This window comes from Salvelinus fontinalis, chromosome 6, assembly GCF_029448725.1.
Source record: "Salvelinus fontinalis isolate EN_2023a chromosome 6, ASM2944872v1, whole genome shotgun sequence".
NCBI classification, from domain to species: Eukaryota; Metazoa; Chordata; class Actinopteri; order Salmoniformes; family Salmonidae; genus Salvelinus; species Salvelinus fontinalis.
In genome coordinates this window covers 11303854-11324005 of record NC_074670.1, presented here as the reverse complement: position 1 = coordinate 11324005, position 20152 = coordinate 11303854, and the positions used below count along the sequence as shown (strand labels likewise).

General features: G+C 51.4%; 2 protein-coding genes across 5 annotated transcripts in view; both read left to right on the top strand.

Moving 5' to 3' along the window:
* The first annotated feature begins 8 nt into the window (after positions 1 to 8).
* The window catches only part of tex10 (testis expressed 10), a 21002-nt gene continuing 858 nt past the window's right edge, over positions 9 to 20152 (top strand). The window contains exons 1-17 of one of the 3 annotated variants that reach the window (XR_008759852.1): positions 9 to 141; positions 175 to 207; positions 435 to 639; positions 719 to 906; positions 2255 to 2581; positions 2668 to 2883; positions 2995 to 3241; positions 3324 to 3436; positions 3793 to 4049; positions 4154 to 4289; positions 4427 to 4596; positions 7329 to 7506; positions 13174 to 13262; positions 13381 to 13514; positions 18011 to 18091; positions 18173 to 18357; positions 19005 to 19675. Coding sequence is in view for 1 of the 3 variants with exons in the window: in XM_055924883.1 (XP_055780858.1) it covers positions 454 to 639; positions 719 to 906; positions 2255 to 2581; positions 2668 to 2883; positions 2995 to 3241; positions 3324 to 3436; positions 3793 to 4049; positions 4154 to 4289; positions 4427 to 4596; positions 7329 to 7506; positions 13174 to 13262; positions 13381 to 13514; positions 18011 to 18091; positions 18173 to 18357; positions 19005 to 19215 (2718 nt within the window). In the remaining 2 variants the exon portion in view is untranslated. Of the gene's footprint in view, positions 147 to 174; positions 208 to 434; positions 640 to 718; positions 907 to 2254; positions 2582 to 2667; positions 2884 to 2994; positions 3242 to 3323; positions 3437 to 3792; positions 4050 to 4153; positions 4290 to 4426; positions 4597 to 7328; positions 7507 to 13173; positions 13263 to 13380; positions 13515 to 18010; positions 18092 to 18172; positions 18358 to 19004; positions 19676 to 20152 lie in introns of all 3 variants that reach the window. The other 2 variants (XR_008759851.1, XM_055924883.1) reach the window with 2 other exon arrangements.
* On the top strand, positions 13521 to 16357 carry LOC129857025 (uncharacterized). Of its 2 annotated transcripts, XM_055924884.1 has the most exons (3): positions 13521 to 14993; positions 15071 to 15099; positions 15203 to 16357. In XM_055924884.1, the coding sequence occupies exons 1-3, from the start codon at positions 14649 to 14651 to the stop codon at positions 15948 to 15950; spliced, it is 1122 nt and encodes a 373-aa protein (XP_055780859.1). In that variant the 5' UTR covers positions 13521 to 14648; the 3' UTR covers positions 15951 to 16357. The 2 variants fall into 2 exon arrangements, with proteins under 2 accessions (XP_055780859.1, XP_055780860.1); XM_055924885.1 differs by having other exon boundaries at positions 15071 to 16357.

The following is a 20152-nucleotide window of genomic DNA, read 5'->3' as shown; positions in this document are numbered from 1 at the left end:
CTTAGCTAGTTGTCGTATCAAAGAGAAAGGCCCATGTTTGTAAAGAGACAACACGAGCTTGGTTTTGCTGATTGACCGTCTTCAAAAGCTACATTCAGCGCTGGAACGCTACTGCATGCACAATTATTCCGACAGTGTCAACACACGTGGGTATTATTATTACGTTACGCAATAAATTATTCTGGGTTTACTACTCATAGATTCTGTGTAAGAGCCGGTAGCTTGCAAATTCACTGCTGCCCACTGTGATTGTGGTCTCCTCCTGGTCCATCACTAGCACACACTTCGTTATTGTGTCAAATGGCACCATATTCCCCAAATAGTGAACCACTTCATCAACATCAACCCTGTTTGGCTCTGGTCAGAACAGAAGTAGTGCACTATATTAGAGAATTGTTTGCAATTTAAGATGTTCCCCATGTTTCTCTCCACAGATAGTCCTATCCTGCAGAGATGACCAAGTGCAAGAAGAAGAAGAGGCAGGATGACTTCCAGAAGGTCAAGCTGAAGGTGGGGAAGACCAAGCCTAAAGCTGACAATGCCACCAACATCAACTTCCGCACCAAGGGAATAAACCTAACTGAACAGCTGAAGAAAGATACTAATGCACCCACCACACACCGGAAGCTCAACATCAAGGTAGGTAACACACACACACACACACACACACACACACTCACTCCTCTACTGTACCTTATACTGTGTGCCTCCCCTCTAGGACCTGTTGTCCCAGCTGCATCACTACAGTGGTACAGTGAAACAGGGAGCTCTTGTGGGACTGAGGGAGCTGCTGACCCTTCACCCCTCAGAGTTAGACCAACACCTCTCCAGTCTGCTCAGCGAGGCTGCTGCCGTCTTCACAGACAAGGACGCGAATGTACGGATGTCTGCCACACGCCTGCTCAGGTTAGAAAAGCATTTTGTTATGACAGTAGGAATTTGTCTTCAGGTCTTTGAAAAAATATATATATTTCACCTTTATTTAACCAGGTAGATCAGTTGAGAACAAGTTCTCATTTACAACTGTGACCTGGCCAAAATAAAGCAGTGTGAAAAAAAACAACACAGAGTTACACATAGGATAAACAAAAGTACAGTCAATAACAATAGAAAAATCTATATACAGTGTGTGCAAATGGAGTAAGGAGGTAAGGCCATAGTGGCGAAATAATTACAATATAGCAATTAAACACTGGAGTGATAGATGTGCAGAAGATGAGTGTGCAAGTAGAGATACTGGGGTGCAAAGGAGCAAAAAAAAAAAACAGTATGGGGATCGAGGTAGTTGGATGGACTCTTAACAGATGGGCTATGTATAGGTGCAGTGATCTGCGAGCTGCTCTGGCAGCTTAAAGTTAAAGAGGGAGATATGAGTCTCCAGCTTCAGTGATTTTTGCAGTTCGTTCCAGTCATTGGCAGCAGAGAACTAGAAGGAAAGGCAGCCAAAGGAGGAGTTGGCTTTGGGGGTGACCAGTGAGATATACCTGCTGGAGTGCGTGCTACGAGTGCGTGCTACGGGTGGGTGTTGTTATGGTGACCAGTGAGCTGAGATAAGGCAAAGCTTTACCTAGCAAAGACTTATAGATGACCTGGAGCCAGTGGGTCTGGCGATGAATATGTAACAAGGGCCAGCCAACGAGAGCATACAGTTCGCAGTGGTGGGTGGTATATGGGGCTTTGGTGACAAAACGGATGGCACTGTGATAGACTGCATCCAGTTTGCTGTGTAGAGTGTTGAAGGATATTTTGTAAATGACATCGTCGAGGATTGGTAGGATAGTCAGTTTGACGAGGGTATGTTTGGCAGCGTGAGTGAAGGAGGCTTTGTTTTGAAATAGGAAGCAGATTCTAGATTACATTTTGGATTGGAGATGTTTAATATGAGTCTGGAAGGAGACTTTACAGTCTAACCAGACACCTAGGTATTTGTAGTTGTCCACATATTCTAAGTCAGAACCATCCAGAGTAGTGATGCTAGTCGGGCGGCGGGTGCGGGCAGCGATCGGTTGAAGAGCATGCATTTAGTTTTACTAGCGTTTAAGAGCAGTTGGCGGCAACGGAAGGAGTGTTGTATGGCATTGAAGCTCGTTTGGAGGTTTGTTAACACAGTGTCCACAGTGTCTGTTCTCCAACCCTCACAAAACCATACACCACTTAAGAGCAGCACAGTCCTTGGAGAAATGCCTTAATACCAGTTCTTCTACTAGTGCACCTCCCTAACCTTTAACCTCTACCCTCTCCGTGCCCTGCTCAGGTTCATAGCCCAGAGTGTGCCAGCGGAGCGGACGTCTCCATTCTTCCCTCTCCTCTCTGCCCACCTCTCCTGTGCCATGACCCACATCGAGACGGGTATCCAGGAGGATGCCCTGAAGGTCCTCGACGTTTTGCTGGACCACTATCCTGCCCTGCTGGCTGCTCGTCCCGCCCTGCTGCTCACCAACTTCCTGGAGCTGATCTCACACAAAAGTACCGGGGGCGGGGCAAGGAAGGGGCTGGAGGGGAAGGGGAGGAGCTGGGCCCTGTCAGTCAACCCTAACAGGAACGTGACTGGTCAGCAGTGGAGACTCACAGTGCTGCTCAGGTACTCATACACTTGCAATGAGTTAGCAGTGTCCTATTGGTGTGTACATTTTTCTGGCATGACCTTTGTGTTTGTGTGTTTTCCAGACTGGGGCGTTTTCTTCAGGCGGTAGTTGAGGAGAGGCGAGCGGAGGAGGGGGTTGCATGTGTCTCAGGTGACATGTTCAGTGTTTTGAATGGACAAGGAGGAGCTAACGCACCTTTGGAGCTCAACTGGGAGGAGCTTACCTACAGAAAAGACGGATTTCAGGTGTTTGAACATTCAGGAGCCATGCCCACTCCGCACTCCACCTTCAAACTCAGGTACGCACATCACAGACACACACTTTATTAACAAGCATACACACACACACTCTGCTGACTCACTCTCCTGTCCTGCTCATCATCTGTCCCTTTCCTCCACTGTATTTGTAGGCCGGAGACTGAGCCTGGGGCTGGGGTGAGTGAGGGGCTGGGCACAGGGGAGGCTGTACGGGGCTTTGCCTCCACCCTGGTGCCCCTTCTACTAGATGTCTGGGTAGAGGCTAGTGCCAGCGACCGGAGCAAGACTGACAGTGCTCATCTCCTCACCCCCGACGCCATGTCACTGATGTACCAGGTCCTCTCCATACTACAGCTGCTACGCAAGCTGGCACCACAGAGAGAACACCAGGATACACTGGTAACACACACACAGGCGTTCTCTCTCAGTATAAGATGTGTGGTTACCTTTGTTCTATTAACAGTGGTGTTTGTGCGTTTAGGATGCGTGGTTTCGCAGTGAGTACCTGGGGGATTTTAAGCAGCACTTCATGAAGAACTTCCCCTATGGAAATCTGGACACCCCTAAACAAAGGCGGAAGACAGACCCCAAGAGGTGAGGTGGGGTGAGGTGGTGCTAGGGCCCTTGGTGTATGTGTAGGTACTCCAGCTTTTCCCAAACTAGGGGTCGCTACCCCATATGTGTCGCCTGATTTGAAAATCGGGTCGTGAGAGAAACTCTGGGGGTAAAACATCTGGTCTATAGTCAACTGAATGCTCTGCTTAGTCGTAGAACCACGGTTACATTTCAGATATCAGCGGTTAGGACAAACAGCGGTTTCTGTTTTCTTACTAAAAATTAGCTCTAACCATTGAACAGTTTGAGCTATTAGCAATTCTGATATATAATATCAGCACAAAATGACTGGGGGGGACATCATTAAAAGTGTGTGTTTGGGTGTGGTGTTTCAGGAGTAAGCAGGCCCCTACAATCTCAGGGCAGACAGTGGAACCCTTGGCTCTGAACGTGCTGCTCTGCCAGGTCATGGTGTCCATGGTTACCCTCAGCCAGAGGGAGGGGCAAGCCCAGGAGCCCGATGCCGAGTGGCTGATGCCTCTGAGAGGGTTTGTCCAAGAGACTCTGTCCAGTGGGGCCAAGCTGAGCCAAAGACATCTACATACACTCCTGGAGACTGTCTGGAGAATGGTCATCACACAACGCAGCAGGGGTAAGACTGTCTGTGTGGGTTTGTGTGGGCTGTCAAGGGTGCGGTTATGAGTTAATCTTAAATGGTTTTCGCATGTCTGGCGTCCTAACCGGTGGTGTGTGTAGCGGTGACGGAGGATCTGTTACAGGCGGTGTATGTTCAGTACCAGCAGATGAACCTGAATCTGCAGACCAGAACACTGCTACTTTCCTTCTACAGCAGACTGTACCTACAGGAACACAACCACACACATATCGCCAGGTAACACACACACACACACACACATTCTAGTGTTTACTGTACCAAATAACCAAAGATATATGTAGGCATAACCAAGTCTGCAGGGTAGATTACTCTGCTCCTAAAGCTCTTTCTTCCTCTCCGGTCTCCCCCTTCAGGAGTAGAGTGTTGTCTCGGTGGCTGGCTGCTCTACCGCTCCAGTTGTCCCAGCTAGGCCACCGTAACCCTGCCCTCTCAGACAGGCTCCTGCTCTCCATCCAGGCTGCTGCCTCCCGCGGGAACAAGGCTCTGCTGAACTCCCTACACACGCATGCATGCAGGCTCTACGGTGAATACACACACACACACACACACACACACACACACACACACACACACACACACACACACACACACACACACACACACCTGCATGCAGGCTCTACGGTGAATACACACACACACACACCTGTATGCAGGCTCTACGGTGAATACACACACACACACCTGTATGCAGGCTCTACGGTGAATACACACACACACACCTGTATGCAGGCTCTACGGTGAATACACACACACACACCTGTATGCAGGCTCTACGGTGAATACACACACACACCTGTATGCAGGCTCTACGGTGAATACACACACACACCTGTATGCAGGCTCTACGGTGAATACACACACACACCTGTATGCAGGCTCTACGGTATATACAACAACAAAAATCACATGTGAAGCTCCACTTATAACAGTCGGGCAGATCGGTACTAAACAGGTAGTCACTAAATGGCCATGCTAGAAAATACCTAAATGTACCTTTTGGAGATGTTTTCTATGTTTCTCCACTGGGGGGCAGTAAAGGTCCACCTGAACTCCATAGCAGAAGAGAGAGGGGAGCATGTTGTACAAGCTAGAGACAAAGGTTGGAGGAGTCTCAGTTAAAAGGGGTGGAGGGCACCTATGTTGTAATATAAGCTAAGATAGAACTGGTGAGGGGGTTTGTTATGATTAAAGGCCCTAGGCAAGACAGATCTGGGGAGGGTGAGGGGGTTTGTGTTATGATTGAAGGCCCTAGGGAAGACAGGTCTGGGGAGGGTGAGGGGGTTTGTGTTATGATTAAAAGCCCTAGGGAAGACAGATCTGGGGAGGGTGAGGGGGTTTGTGTTATGATTGAAGGCCCTAGGGAAGACAGATCTGAGGAGGGTGTTTGTGTTATGATTAAAGGCCCTAGGGAAGACAGATCTGGGGAGGGTGAGGGGGTTTGTGTTATGATTAAAGGCCCTAGGGAAGACAGATCTGAGGAGGGTGAGGGGGTTTGTGTTATGATTAAAGGCCCTAGGGAAGACAGATCTGGGGAGGGTGAGGGGGTTTGTGTTATTATTAAAGGCCCCAGAGAAAACAGATCTGGGGAGGGTGTTTGTGTTAATATAAAGGCCCTAGGGAAGACAGATCTGAGGAGGGTGAGGGGGTTTGTGTTATGATTGAAGGCCCCAGAGAAGACAGATCTGGGGAGGGTGAGGTGGTTTGTGTTATGATTGAAGGCCCTAGGGAAGACAGATCTGAGGAGGGTGAGGGGGTTTGTGTTATGATTGAAGGCCCTAGGGAAGACAGATCTGGGGAGGGTGTTTGTGTTATGATTAAAGGCCCCAGAGAAGACAGATCTGAGGAGGGGGTTTGTGTTATGATTGAAGGCCCCAGAGAAGACAGATCTGGGGAGGGGGTTTGTGTTATGATTGAAGGCCCTAGGGAAGACAGATCTGGGGAGGGTGAGGGGGTTTGTGTTATTATTAAAGGCCCCAGAGAAGACAGATCTGGGGAGGGTGAGGGGGTTTGTGTTATTATTAAAGGCCCCAGAGAAGACAGAGTGGGCGATTCACCATCACAAGACTCTGTTTGTCTGAATGGTCTGTGACATCAGCAATGTGCGTCAGCAGCCAACATAATATAATACAGACTATCTGATCATTACTACTCTCTCTCTTTATCTCTCTCCCTATCTCTCTAGCGCTCTCTCTTTATCTCTGTCTGTTTGATGATTTTCTTTCTTAGACCATAAACTGGTGATGGATAGTCCATTCACTCTTTACATCACCATTGGCTTCTATTTGCTAGGTACGGTGTGTGTGTTTACAACACCGTGGTCCTGGATAGGTACAGGAGTGCAAGCTTTTGTTCCAGCCCAGCACTAACACACCAGATTCAGCTAATCAAGGGCTTGATGGTTACAGGTGACTAATGATGGGGTGTGTTGGACAGGAAGTAAGGCTCTCCAGGACCACAGATGCCCTCCTCTGCTGTAGTGTATGAGCTGTAGTTGGTGATGTGTAGAGCAGCCAAACTGGTGAAAAAATATTACAGTTTGAACTTTAACGACTTTAACAGGGTAGAAAGTGTATAGGGTTGATAATAAATGTACATTTCTAAATAATTTACTCTCTGAAAAAGTGTTCTTCAATCACAGTATTTTTTTATATAAAGCTTTTAGCAGCATTTTTGTTGATTTTGTGGTCTCAAACCAGTGAGTTTATTTAAATTCTTAATCAAGAATATGGGCAAAATGTAATTATTGAGAATGAGAGGTGGGAATGTTGTTCCCTTGTCATATAATTGCTATATTTAATATCAATATAGAATTTACAATTTTTTTTCAAATTGTATTTTGACTTATTTTTCTCGACGCGAATATTGAGTCAAGACTGAGACAACCTGGTTCAATATGGGTCCTGAGACAACCTGGTTCAATATGGGTCCTGAGACAACCTGGTTCAATATGGGTCCTGAGACAACCTGGTTCAATATGGGTCCTGAGACAACCTGGTTCAATATGGGTCCTGAGACAACCTGGTTCAATATGGGTCCTGAGACAACCTGGTTCAATATGGGTCCTGAGACAACCTGGTTCAATATGGGTCCTGAGACAACCTGGTTCAATATGGGTCCTGAGACAACCTGGTTCAATATGGGTCCTGAGACAACCTGGTTCAATATGGGTCCTGAGACAACCAGTTGAGAACCACTGTTGTAGAGTTTGTATATTGACGTGTGTGTGTGTGTGTGTGTGTGTGTGTGTGTGTGTAGACCCACAGGAGGGCAGTGTGGTATTGTTACCGGCTGAGTCTCAGCAGCGATTGGTCCAGCTACTCTACTTCTTGCCTGTGATGTCACAGGGTCTATTGGCCAATCTGAGTCGCTGCTGCACTGCGGGACGCGTCTCTGCTGGCCTGGCTGCCTCCCTCATACGCATCATACACCTCAGGTAACCCCAGCAACCTCCCAAAGCTACAGACTGAGGTCAGAAACTCTGTCACTAACCCAATGTTCTTACATGGTCCCCGTGTCCCAGAAATGTGAGAGTCATGTGCCATGTGGTTTAAACAGCGTTTGACCGTTGAGGTTTCATCCTCTAAACATCTAGATGATGTCCAGACCAACATCACCTGGCCTTTACACTTTCACATCCTTTCTCTTGCACTTAACAATGTTCTGAATAGAATTTTCAATTCATACGTGTGTGTGTGTGTGTGTGTGTGTGTGTGTGTGTGTGTGTGTGTGTGTGTGTGTGTGTGTGTGTGTGTGTGTGTGAGAGAGAGCCGTCAGTCCTTCCTGGTTAGAGAGGGGAGACAGCAGATCGATGGTTCGCCAGCTTAATGGAATCAAACAATCAACCAATTAAGGCACGTCGATGGTTGTGGCACAAGATCAGTGTCATGAGCTCATGGTTTATAACAAGGCCTGACGCTGATGGCACTTGATGGGAATTTATAGTTCACTAGACCTTTAGATGGCAGTGTTGGTACTTTAGTGTGCTGTTGTGTGTGAGCATATCACTGTTCTGCTGTTTGGTCATGCTGTGGTTTGCCAGTGATTTCTCACACGCATCCGGCCTTGCATAACGCTATGATGTTATCAGTGTTCATCGCCCGCAAGTGTGTGTGTATTTGTGAGACACCCAGTGTTTCTCTGGGGTAGTGTTACACACACACACACCTGACTAGGGGTTGGGGGAGTGTATGTGTGTAGAGACTAGGGGTTGGGGCAGTGTGTGTGTGTAGAGACTTGGGGCTGTGTGTGCGTAGAGACTAGGGGTTGGGGCAGTGTGTGTAGAGACTAGGGGTTGGGGCTGTGTGTGTGTAGAGACTAGGGGTTGGGGCTGTGTGTGTGTAGAGACTAGGGGTTGGGGCAGTGTGTGTGTAGAGACTAGGGGTTGGGGCTGTGTGTGTGTAGAGACTATGGGTTGGGGCAGTGTGTGTGTAGAGACTAGGGGTTGGGGCTGTGTGTGTGTGTGTGTGTGTGTGTAGAGACTAGGGGTTGGGGCAGTGTGTGTGTGTGTAGAGACTAGGGGTTGGGGCAGTGTGTATGTGTGTAGAGACTAGGGGTTGGGGCAGTGTGTGTGTGTAGAGACTAGGGGTTGGGGCAGTGTGTGTGTGTGTAGAGACTAGGGGTTGGGGCAGTGTGCGCGTCTAGAGACTAGGGGTTGGGGCAGTGTGTGTGTGTGCGTCTAGAGACTAGGGGTTGGGGCAGTGTGTGTGTGTAGAGACTAGGGGTTAGGGCAGTGTGTGTGTGCGTGTAGAGACTAGGGGTTGGGACAGTGTGTGTGTGCGTGTAGAGACTAGGGGTTGGGGCAGTGTGTGTACGTCTAGGGGTTGGGGCAGTGTGTGTACGTCTAGGGGTTGGGGCAGTGTGCGTGCGTCTAGGGGTTGGGGCAGTGTGCGTGCGTCTAGGGGTTGGGGCAGTGTGCGTGCGTCTAGGGGTTGGGGCAGTGTGTGTGCGTCTAGGGGTTGGGGCAGTGTGTGTGCGTCTAGGGGTTGGGACAGTGTGTGTGCGTCTAGGGGTTGGGGCAGTGTGTGTATGTCTAGGGGTTGGGGCAGTGTGTGTGCGTCTAGGGGTTGGGGCAGTGTGTGTGCGTCTAGGGGTTGGGGCAGTGTGTGTGCGTCTAGGGGTTGGGGCAGTGTGTGTGTGTAGAGACTAGGGGTTGGGGCAGTGTGTGTGCGTAGAGACTAGGGGTTGGGGCAGTGTGTGTGCGTAGAGACTAGGGGTTGGGGCAGTGTGTGTGCGTCTAGGGGTTGGGGCAGTGTGTGTGTGTAGAGACTAGGGGTTGGGGCAGTGTGTGTGCGTAGAGACTAGGGGTTGGGGCAGTGTGTGTGCGTCTAGGGGTTGGGGCAGTGTGTGTGCGTCTAGAGACTAGGGGTTGGGGCAGTGTGTGTACGTCTAGGCGTTGGGGCAGTGTGTTTACGTCTAGGGGTTGGGGCAGTGTGTGTACGTCTAGGCGTTGGGGCAGTGTGTGTGCGTCTAGGGGTTGGGGCAGTGTGTGTGCGTCTAGGGGTTGGGGCAGTGTGTGTACGTCTAGGGGTTGGGGCAGTGTGTGTACGTCTAGGGGTTGGGGCAGTGTGTGTGCGTCTAGGGGTTGGGGCCGTGTGTGTGCGTCTAGAGACTAGGGGTTGGGGCAGTGTGTGTGCGTCTAGGGGTTGGGGCAGTGTGCGTGCGTCTAGGGGTTGGGGCAGTGTGCGTGCGTCTAGGGGTTGGGGCAGTGTGCGTGCGTCTAGGGGTTGGGGCAGTGTGCGAGCGTCTAGGGGTTGGGGCAGTGTGCGTGCGTCTAGGGGTTGGGGCAGTGTGCGTGCGTCTAGGGGTTGGGGCAGTGTGCGTGCGTCTAGGGGTTGGGGCAGTGTGTGTGCGTCTAGGGGTTGGGGCAGTGTGTGTGCGTCTAGGGGTTGGGGCAGTGTGTGTGCGTCTAGGGGTTGGGGCAGTGTGTGTGCGTCTAGGGGTTGGGGCAGTGTGTGTGCGTCTAGGGGTTGGGGCAGTGTGTGTGCGTCTAGGGGTTGGGGCAGTGTGTGTGCGTCTAGGGGTTGGGGCAGTGTGCGTGCGTCTAGGGGTTGGGGCAGTGTGTGTGCGTCTAGGGGTTGGGGCAGTGTGTGTGCGTCTAGGGGTTGGGGCAGTGTGTGTGCGTCTAGGGGTTGGGGCAGTGTGCGTGCGTCTAGGGGTTGGGGCAGTGTGCGTGCGTCTAGGGGTTGGGGCAGTGTGCGTGCGTCTAGGGGTTGGGGCAGTGTGCGTGCGTCTAGGGGTTGGGGCAGTGTGCGTGCGTCTAGGGGTTGGGGCAGTGTGCGTGCGTCTAGGGGTTGGGGCAGTGTGTGTGTGTGCGTCTAGAGACTAGGAGTTGGGGCAGTGTGTGTGTGTGCGTCTAGAGACTAGGGGTTGGGTCAGTGTGTGTGCGTAGAGACTAGGGGCTGGGGCAGTGTCTGTGTGTGTGTAGAGACTAGGGGCTGGGGCAGTGTCTGTGTGCCTGTAGAGACTAGGGGTTGGGGCAGTGTGTGTGTGTGCGTAGAGACTAGGGATTGGGGCAGTGTGTGTGTGTAGAGACTAGGGGTTGGGGCAGTGTGTGTGCGTCTAGGGGTTGGGGCAGTGTGTGTGCGTCTAGGGGTTGGGGCAGTGTGTGTGTGTAGAGAATAGGGTTTGGGGCAGTGTGTGTGCGTAGAGACTAGGGGTTGGGGCTGTGTGTGCGTAGAGACTAGGGGTTGGGGCTGTGTGTGCGTAGAGACTAGGGGTTGGGGCAGTGTGTGTGTAGAGACTAGGGGTTGGGGCTGTGTGTGCGTAGAGACTAGGGGTTGGGGCTGTGTGTGTGCGTCTAGGGGTTGGGGCAGTGTGTGTGCGTCTAGGGGTTGGGGCAGTGTGTGTGCGTAGAGACTAGGGGTTGGGGCAGTGTGTGTGTAGAGACTAGGGGTTGGGGCAGTGTGTGTGTAGAGACTAGGGGTTGGGGCAGTGTGTGTGCGTCTAGGGGTTGGGGCAGTGTGTGTGCGTAGAGACTAGGGGTTGGGGCAGTGTGTGTGTAGAGACTAGGGGTTGGGGCAGTGTGTGTGCGTCTAGAGACTAGGGGTTGGGGCAGTGTGTGTGCGTCTAGAGACTAGGGGTTGGGGCAGTGTGTGTGCGTAGAGACTAGGGGTTGGGGCAGTGTGTGTGTGTAGAGACTAGGGGTTGGGGCAGTGTGTGTGTGCGTCTAGAGACTAGGGGTTGGGGCAGTGTGTGTGTGTGTAGAGACTAGGGGTTGGGGCAGTGTGTGTGTGTAGAGACTAGGGGTTGGGGCAGTGTGTGTGTGTAGAGACTAGGGGTTGGGGCAGTGTGTGTGCGTCTAGAGACTAGGGGTTGGGGCAGTGTGTGTACGTCTAGGCGTTTGGGCAGTGTGTTTACGTCTAGGGGTTGGGGCAGTGTGTGTACGTCTAGGCGTTGGGGCAGTGTGTGTGCGTCTAGGGGTTGGGGCAGTGTGTGTGCGTCTAGGGGTTGGGGCAGTGTGTGTACGTCTAGGGGTTGGGGCAGTGTGTGTGCGTCTAGGGGTTGGGGCAGTGTGTGTGCGTCTAGAGACTAGGGGTTGGGGCAGTGTGTGTGCGTCTAGGGGTTGGGGCAGTGTGCGTGCGTCTAGGGGTTGGGGCAGTGTGTGTGCGTCTAGGGGTTGGGGCAGTGTGCGTGCGTCTAGGGGTTGGGGCAGTGTGCGTGCGTCTAGGGGTTGGGGCAGTGTGCGTGCGTCTAGGGGTTGGGGCAGTGTGCGTGCGTCTAGGGGTTGGGGCAGTGTGCGTGCGTCTAGGGGTTGGGGCAGTGTGTGTGCGTCTAGGGGTTGGGGCAGTGTGCGTGCGTCTAGGGGTTGGGGCAGTGTGCGTGCGTCTAGGGGTTGGGGCAGTGTGCGTGCGTCTAGGGTTTGTGGCAGTGTGTGTACGTCTAGGGGTTGGGGCAGTGTGTGTATGTCTAGGGGTTGGGGCAGTGTGTGTGCGTCTAGGGGTTGGGGCAGTGTGTGTGCGTCTAGAGACTAGGGGTTGGGGCAGTGTGCGTGCGTCTAGGGGTTGGGGCAGTGTGCGTGCGTCTAGGGGTTGGGGCAGTGTGCGTGCGTCTAGGGGTTGGGGCAGTGTGCGTGCGTCTAGGGGTTGGGGCAGTGTGCGTGCGTCTAGGGGTTGGGGCAGTGTGCGTGCGTCTAGGGGTTGGGGCAGTGTGCGTGCGTCTAGGGGTTGGGACAGTGTGTGTGCGTCTAGGGGTTGGGGCAGTGTGCGTGCGTCTAGGGGTTGGGGCAGTGTGCGTGCGTCTAGGGGTTGGGGCAGTGTGCGTGCGTCTAGGGGTTGGGGCAGTGTGTGTACGTCTAGGGGTTGGGGCAGTGTGCGTGCGTCTAGGGGTTGGGGCAGTGTGCGTGCGTCTAGGGGTTGGGGCAGTGTGCGTGCGTCTAGGGGTTGGGGCAGTGTGCGTGCGTCTAGGGGTTGGGGCAGTGTGCGTGCGTCTAGGGGTTGGGGCAGTGTGCGTGCGTCTAGGGGTTGGGGCAGTGTGCGTGCGTCTAGGGGTTGGGGCAGTGTGCGTGCGTCTAGGGGTTGGGGCAGTGTGCGTGCGTCTAGGGGTTGGGGCAGTGTGCGTGCGTCTAGGGGTTGGGGCAGTGTGCGTGCGTCTAGGGGTTGGGGCAGTGTGCGTGCGTCTAGGGGTTGGGGCAGTGTGTGTGCGTCTAGGGGTTGGGGCAGTGTGTGTACGTCTAGGGGTTGGGGCAGTGGAATGTGGCAGAGATGTCATGGAAGGATGGGAATATTGTCCTGTTAGGTCACGTGTTTCTAATGTTACCGAACACACCATGTATTTATCTCTGACCCCCCCCCCCTTCCTCTTCACCCCCAACTTGCGCGCAGACACACAAACACACACAATTTGTTTAACTCTAACCCTTTCGTCCTCCTCACCCCACCCTGCGCACAGACACACTCTCTCTCTCTGCTCGGGGAAACTCAATTTGTTTAATGTGGTCAGTTCCAGGTAAGCATACAGAAATGGACATAAGTGTGATCCATATCGTCAGAAAACTAACCGGAACAATCCTCCATCCTGTAAGAGCACTTTTGTTATGCTCTATCACTCCACCAACACTCCAGACCGTCCTCTCTCACTCCATTGTAACCTGTGTGCGTTTCAGGTCCTCTTTGAGTGGCTGGTCAGTAGGGTCTCAGGACACAACCCTGCGTGATGTTGACTACATCAGCTTCCTGTTCTCCACCCTCACAGGTCAGGCTCTGCCCTCATACTTCCTGTCTCACTGGGATCTGGTCAACAGATGTGATGAATCTTCAGGTTCGTGAAGAAGTACACTCCAAGAAAACTGACCAATCTTTCTCTCCTTCAGGGTTTTCGTCTGATGAGCTGGCCACCCTGCAGGAGGCTGGGGATGAGAGCGTGCTCCCTCCCTCCCCCCTCTCCCCCCTCAGCCTCTACCCCACCCCCCTGGAGCAATTCACACACCACTGGGACGTGGTGGAGGTCAGGACACACCTCACTCAGAACACCTAGCAGGGCTTTATAAGTGACTGTTGTGACAGAAACAGGAAGAGACGATGAATGAGAGGTCAAGATGGAGTGTAAAATGTGAAAAGAGAAAGACAGCAACCGAGATGGAGACTGAGCACTTTTGCCAGTGTAGTGTACTTGTGAGAGAGGTGTTCTGGACACTGTGTCAGTTATTTAGTTCCCCCTGGTGTCACACACAGGGCTCAGAGGGGGGATGCTTTATCTGGCCACGCTGGCCAAGAGGGGAACCTTTATCGCGTTGCGCAGGCTGTGTCTGCGTGGTTATCGGGCACTGTGGAAATGTAGAAATGCTAATGAGAGCCTGTGGCATTACGGGAGTGTGACATTTGTGCTCGGAAATTACCGTTAAAGGAAACGTGCCCCGAAGCAAGAGGTGTGTGTGTGGAGGGGAGGGGGGGCTATAATCACTAATTCAGCTCTTCAATTAGAGCCTGAGATCCTGGTCATCTCATCGCCATGTCTGAGTCAATCAGACTGAGGGTTGGGGGGGGGCGGGATTAGGGGACGGACCATGTCTGCTCTGATTCCACTAATGAGACAGGATTGTTTTTAATGGAGGAGAGAATGCCAACAGGTGCACAGGTCTGGGGGCTGGCGCACACACACATTCTAACACATTGAACGAACCTCATTTCATTAGAACGTAATGACAAATTGGGTTTTGATTTGAAGTTAATGAGGAAAAGTTTAACATTGTTTCTCACCTCTGAAAGTTTGTGTGATGCACTCTCGTCTCACCTGTACCCCTCTGTCGCTCTCTACAGTGTGTGTGTGTGAGCAGTGACATAGAGAAGATGTAGGGAGCACTAAAAACGACACATAACAGGCCCCAACCTGTTATGTATCTCTTGGATGTGTGGAGAAAGACCATCTGTTAGATATAAAAAATAACTAAGTAGACATTTGCACGTGTGGTGTAATGTGGTTTGTCTGATGAATGGTTGTGGGTGATGTTGATTAGAGAGTGACGTGTGCCTCTCCTTCATTTGTCCTCTAATTCCATCCCTCCATAATGCCATTACTACTATTGAATTTCGCCCTCCTTACACACAGAGACACTTCCTGATTGTTTGGGCTCATAAAACAATGTTTAAAAAGATTGTCAGATCTGCCACGTCAGCCCTCATTACCCAGCCTCGCTTAACCCTTTCATTTCTAGGAAAAGGGAGTGTGAAGGAGAGGTATCTGGTGGATGGAGAGGAGAGGTATCTGGTGGATGTGGAGGAGAGGTATCTGGTGGATGTGGAGGAGAGGTATCTGGTGGATGGAGAGGAGAGGTATCTGGTGGATGTGGAGGGGAGGAGAGGTATCTGGTGGATGTGGAGGAGAGGAGAGGTATCTGGTGGATGTGGAGGAGAGGTATCTGGTGGATGTGGAGGAGAGGTATCTGGTGGATGTGGAGGAGAGGTATCTGGTGGATGTGGAGGAGAGGTATCTGGTGGATGGAGAGGAGAGGTATCTGGTGGATGTGGAGGGGAGGAGAGGTATCTGGTGGATGTGGAGGAGAGGAGAGGTATCTGGTGGATGTGGAGGAGAGGTATCTGGTGGATGGAGAGGAGAGGAGAGGTATCTGGTGGAGGAGAGGAGAGGTATCTGGTGGAGGGGAGGAGAGGAGAGGTATCTGGTGGAGGAGAGGAGAGGTATCTGGTGGATGTGGAGGAGAGGTATCTGGTGGATGTGGAGGAGAGGTATCTGGTGGATGTGGAGGAGAGGAGAGGTATCTGGTGGATGTGGAGGAGAGGAGAGGTATCTGGTGGATGTGGAGGAGAGGAGAGGTATCTGGTGGATGTGGAGGAGAGGAGAGGTATCTGGTGGATGTGGAGGAGAGGTATCTGGTGGATGTGGAGGAGAGGAGAGGTATCTGGTGGAGGAGAGGTATCTGGTGGATGTGGAGGAGAGGAGAGGTATCTGGTGGATGTGGAGGAGAGGAGAGGTATCTGGTGGATGTGGAGGAGAGGAGAGGTATCTGGTGGACGTGGAGGAGAGGAGAGGTATCTGGTGGACGTGGAGGAGAGGTATCTGGTGGACGTGGAGGAGAGGTATCTGGTGGAGGGGAGGAGAGGTATCTGGTGGATGGAGAGGAGAGGTATCTGGTGGATGTGGAGGAGAGGAGAGGTATCTGGTGGATGTGGAGGAGAGGAGAGGTATCTGGTAGATGTGGAGGAGAGGTATCTGGTGGATGTGGAGGAGAGGAGAGGTATCTGGTGGATGTGGAGGAGGGGAGAGGAATCTGTTGGATGTGAAGGAGAGGAGAGGTATCTGGTGGATGTGAAGGAGAGGAGAGGTATCTGGTGGATGTGGAGGAGAGGAGAGGAATCTGTTGGATGTGAAGGAGAGGAGAGGAATCTGGTGGATGTGAAGGAGAGGAGAGGTATCTGGTGGATGTGAAGGAGAGGAGAGGTATCTGGTGGATGTGGAGGAGAGGAGAGGTATCTGGTGGATGTGGAGGAGAGGAGAGGTATCTGGTGGATGTGAAGGAGAGGAGAGGTATCTGGTGGATGTGAAGGAGAGGAGAGGTATCTGGTGGATGTGGAGGAGAGGAGAGGAATCTGTTGGATGTGAAGGAGAGGAGAGGAATCTGGTGGATGTGAAGGAGAGAAGAGGTATCTGGTGGATGTGGAGGAGAGGAGAGGTATCTGGTGGATGTGGAGGAGGGGAGAGGAATCTGTTGGATGTGAAGGAGAGGAGAGGTATCTGGTGGATGTGAAGGAGAGGAGAGGTATCTGGTGGATGTGGAGGAGAGGAGAGGTATCTGGTGGATGTGAAGGAGAGGAGAGGTATCTGGTGGAGGGGAGGAGAGGAGAGGTATCTGGTGGATGTGGAGGAGAGGAGAGGTATCTGGTGGAGGGGAGGAGAGGTATCTGGTGGATGTGGAGGGGAGGAGAGGTATCTGGTGGATGGAGAGGAGAGGTATCTGGTGGATGTGGAGCGGAGGAGAGGTATCTGGTGGATGTGGAGGAGAGGAGAGGTATCTGGTGGATGTGGAGGAGAGGAGAGGTATCTGGTGGATGTGGAGGAGAGGAGAGGTATCTGGTGGATGTGGAGGAGAGGAGAGGTATCTGGTGGATGTGGATGTGGAGGAGAGGTATCTGGTGGATGTGGAGGAGAGGTATCTGGTGGATGTGGAGGGGAGGAGAGGTATCTGGTGGATGTGGATGTGGAGGAGAGGTATCTGGTGGATGTGGAGGAGAGGTATCTGGTGGATGTGGAGGGGAGGTTAAGAATAAATTCTTATTTACAAGGAGGGCCAAACCCGGACGTCCTATGGGACTCCCAATCACGGCTGGATGTGATACAGCCTGGATTCGAACCAGGGACTTTTGTGACGCCTCTTGTACTGAGATTAGGCTGGACAATAGAACGAGTCAAAATTCACCCAAGGCTGAAAATGGCAAAAGAACGTTGGCTAAGCTGGAACACTTGCGCAAGCCCATAGCAAATGAATGGAATGGAATGTTCACAGAGGCTGTTTTGACTGAAGTGATGCTTAGAATTCCATTTCGCCTAAATGGCACACAAAAAAATTATCCCTTTTTATTTTACCACTAAAATCTAAGTTCGCCATTGCCAACAATAGCAAAGCAGGCATTGTGACAGTACAATAAACTGGGATTAGGACGAAACTGATTCAAGAGAGGAGATTCAGCCTTACATAATTCGAGAGAGGAGATTCTCATGATTAAAATGGTGTCTGAATTGGTAAAAAATCTAAATATACACATTCCGAGATATTTGGCGAAATATACGAAATATACCAGCATGCTTCTCCATAGGAAAACAAGGGCAAAAGGTATTTTGGGGATATCGTTTAATGACAACGAGATACACTGCCCAGCCTTACATAATTAGAAAGAGGAGATTCTCATGATTAAAATGGTGTCCAATTTAAAAAAAATCTAAATAAACACATTGCGAGATATTTGGCAAAATAGACAGACATACTTATATTTCCCTATAGTAAACAATGGGACGACCTCAGAGTTCCATGAGTTTTTTTGTTGTTGTTTACATTTGAACTATAAACAATGTGCGCACGTCTCTATTGCCAACAATAGCAAAGCAGGCATTGTGACAGTACAATAAACTGGGATTAGTACGTTCGGAAGGCGAGTTGGTGCCACGGTGTACAATAGAACTAATAGGAGCTGGCAGGGTGAACAATGCCCGAAAATAAGGCCTATTTTATCGTGATTACTTTAAAACTACGGCAGGCAGCTGGGATATATGGTAATATTATGAAATTGGGCTCCACCGCAGATGCAATTAACTTGTTTCTATTAGAAAAAAGCATTGTTAAAAATGTCATGTGTCCAGCCTACTGAGATGCAGTGCCTTAGACCGCTGCGCTACTCGGGAGACACTCCTATATGAATGATATTAATGTTGTGAAATATGACCTTTAAAACAGCAGGAAGTGATCTTAACCACTGTCTATGTCCCGCCCACAGGAAGTGTGCCACTGCTTGGAGACGCTGGGGTCTCGTTCACAGTGCTTTGATGTGCTGCAGAACGGCATCTGCAAGAACCTGGTGAGATGGTGTACTTGTGTGTACTCATTACTGTGTGTGTGTGTGTGTGTGTGTGTGTGTAACTGTGTCTCTCCCTCCCAGACTGGTCTGGCTGTGGTACCAGACAGTATGGCAGCAGGGTTGTTGAGAGCGGTGGCCAGACTGTTGGACCTGTCCTTCCTCCCCAGTGAACCTCTGCTGAGGTTCCTGTCCCGCTGCTGCCTCAGCCTACTGTCTCTGCTACTGACCCTACAGCAGGACACCGCCTCAGAGAACAACCACAAGAGGTAGCCTGTGTGTGACCTCTCTGTGCAGTCATGTTGTGTGTGTGTGTGTAACCTTTTTCCTTCCCTGTAGGGAGGCGGTGTGGGGAGCGTGTGTGTGACCTCTCTGTGCAGTCATGTTGTGTGTGTGTGTAACCTTTTTCCTTCCCTGTAGGGAGGCGGTGTGGGGAGCGTGTGTGTGACCTCTCTGTGCAGTCATGTTGTGTGTGTAACCTTTTTCCTTCCCTGTAGGGAGGCGGTGTGGGGAGCGTGTGTGTGACCTCTCTGTGCAGTCATGTTGTGTGTGTAACCTTTTTCCTTCCCTGTAGGGAGGCGGTGTGGGGAGCGTGTGTGTGACCTCTCTGTGCAGTCATGTTGTGTGTGTGTGTAACCTTTTTCCTTCCCTGTAGGGAGGCGGTGTGGGGAGCGTGTGTGTGACCTCTCTGTGCAGTCATGTTGTGTGTGTGTGTAACCTTTTTCCTTCCCTGTAGGGAGGCGGTGTGGGGAGCGTGTGTGTATAGATTGTGTCCAACCTTTCTCTCTCCCTGCAGGGAGGCAGTGTGGGGAGCGTGTGTGTATAGATTGTGTCCAACCTTTCTCTCTCCCTGCAGGGAGGCAGTGTGGGGAGCGTGTGTGTATAGATTGTGTCCAACCTTTCTCTCTCCCTGCAGGGAGGCGGTGTGGGGTGCGTGTGTGGCAGCGCTGAGCAGCATTCCCCGGCTGTTGCGGTTGGTTCTGCAGTCGTTGCGAGTTAGGGACCTGTGTGAGGAGGAGCTGCCTCAGCTGGCCCAGATACTGTCCCTGCTGCTGCAGCACACAGCGCTACGCAACCACATGCTGGCTAACGCAACTCTACTACAACACATTATACAGGACCTCACGGTAAACACACACAGTGCTACGCAACCACATGCTGGCTAACGCAACTCTACTACAACACATTATACAGGATCTCACGGTAAACACACACAGTGGTACGCAACCACATGCTGGCTAACGCAACTCTACTACAACACATTATACAGGACCTCACGGTAAACACACACAGTCAACTACTCAACCACATGCTGGCTAACGCAACTCTACTACAACACATTATACAGGACCTCACGGTAAACACACACAGTCAACTACTCAACCACATGCTGGCTAACGCAACTCTACTACAACACATTATACAGGACCTCACGGTAAACACACACAGTCCTACGCAACCACATACTGGCTAACGCAACTCTACTACAACACATTATACAGGACCTCACGGTAAACACACACAGTGGTACGCAACCACATGCTGGCTAACGCAACTCTACTACAACACATTATACAGGACCTCACGGTAAACACACACAGTGCTACGCAACCACATGCTGGCTAACGCAACTCTACTACCACACATTATACAGGACCTCACAGTAAACACACACAGTCAACTACTCAACCACATGCTGGCTTTCGCAACTCTACTACAACACATTATACAGGACCTCACGGTAAACACACACAGTGCTACGCAACCACATGCTGGCTAACGCAACTCTACTACAACACATTATACAGGATCTCACGGTAAACACACACAGTCAACTAATGACTAACGCAACTCTACTACAACACATTATACAGGACCTCACGGTAAACACACACAGTCAACTAATGACTAACGCAACTCTACTACAACACATTATACAGGACCTCACGGTAAACACAAACAGTGCTACGCAACCACATGCTGGCTAACGCAACTCTACTACAACACATTATACAGGATCTCACGGTAAACACACACAGTGCTACGCAACCACATGCTGGCTAA

Coding starts and splice junctions, on each gene's coding strand:
- LOC129857025 (XM_055924884.1), top strand. CDS start 14,649: ATGTTTAAAAAGATTGTCAGATCTGCCACGTCAGCCCTCATTACCCAG. Junction 14,994..15,070: donor CTGGTGGATGTGGAGGAGAG/GTATCTGGTGGA, acceptor TGTGGAGGAGAG/GAGAGGTATCTGGTGGATGT. Junction 15,100..15,202: donor CTGGTGGATGTGGAGGAGAG/GTATCTGGTGGA, acceptor AGGAGAGGAGAG/GTATCTGGTGGATGTGGAGG.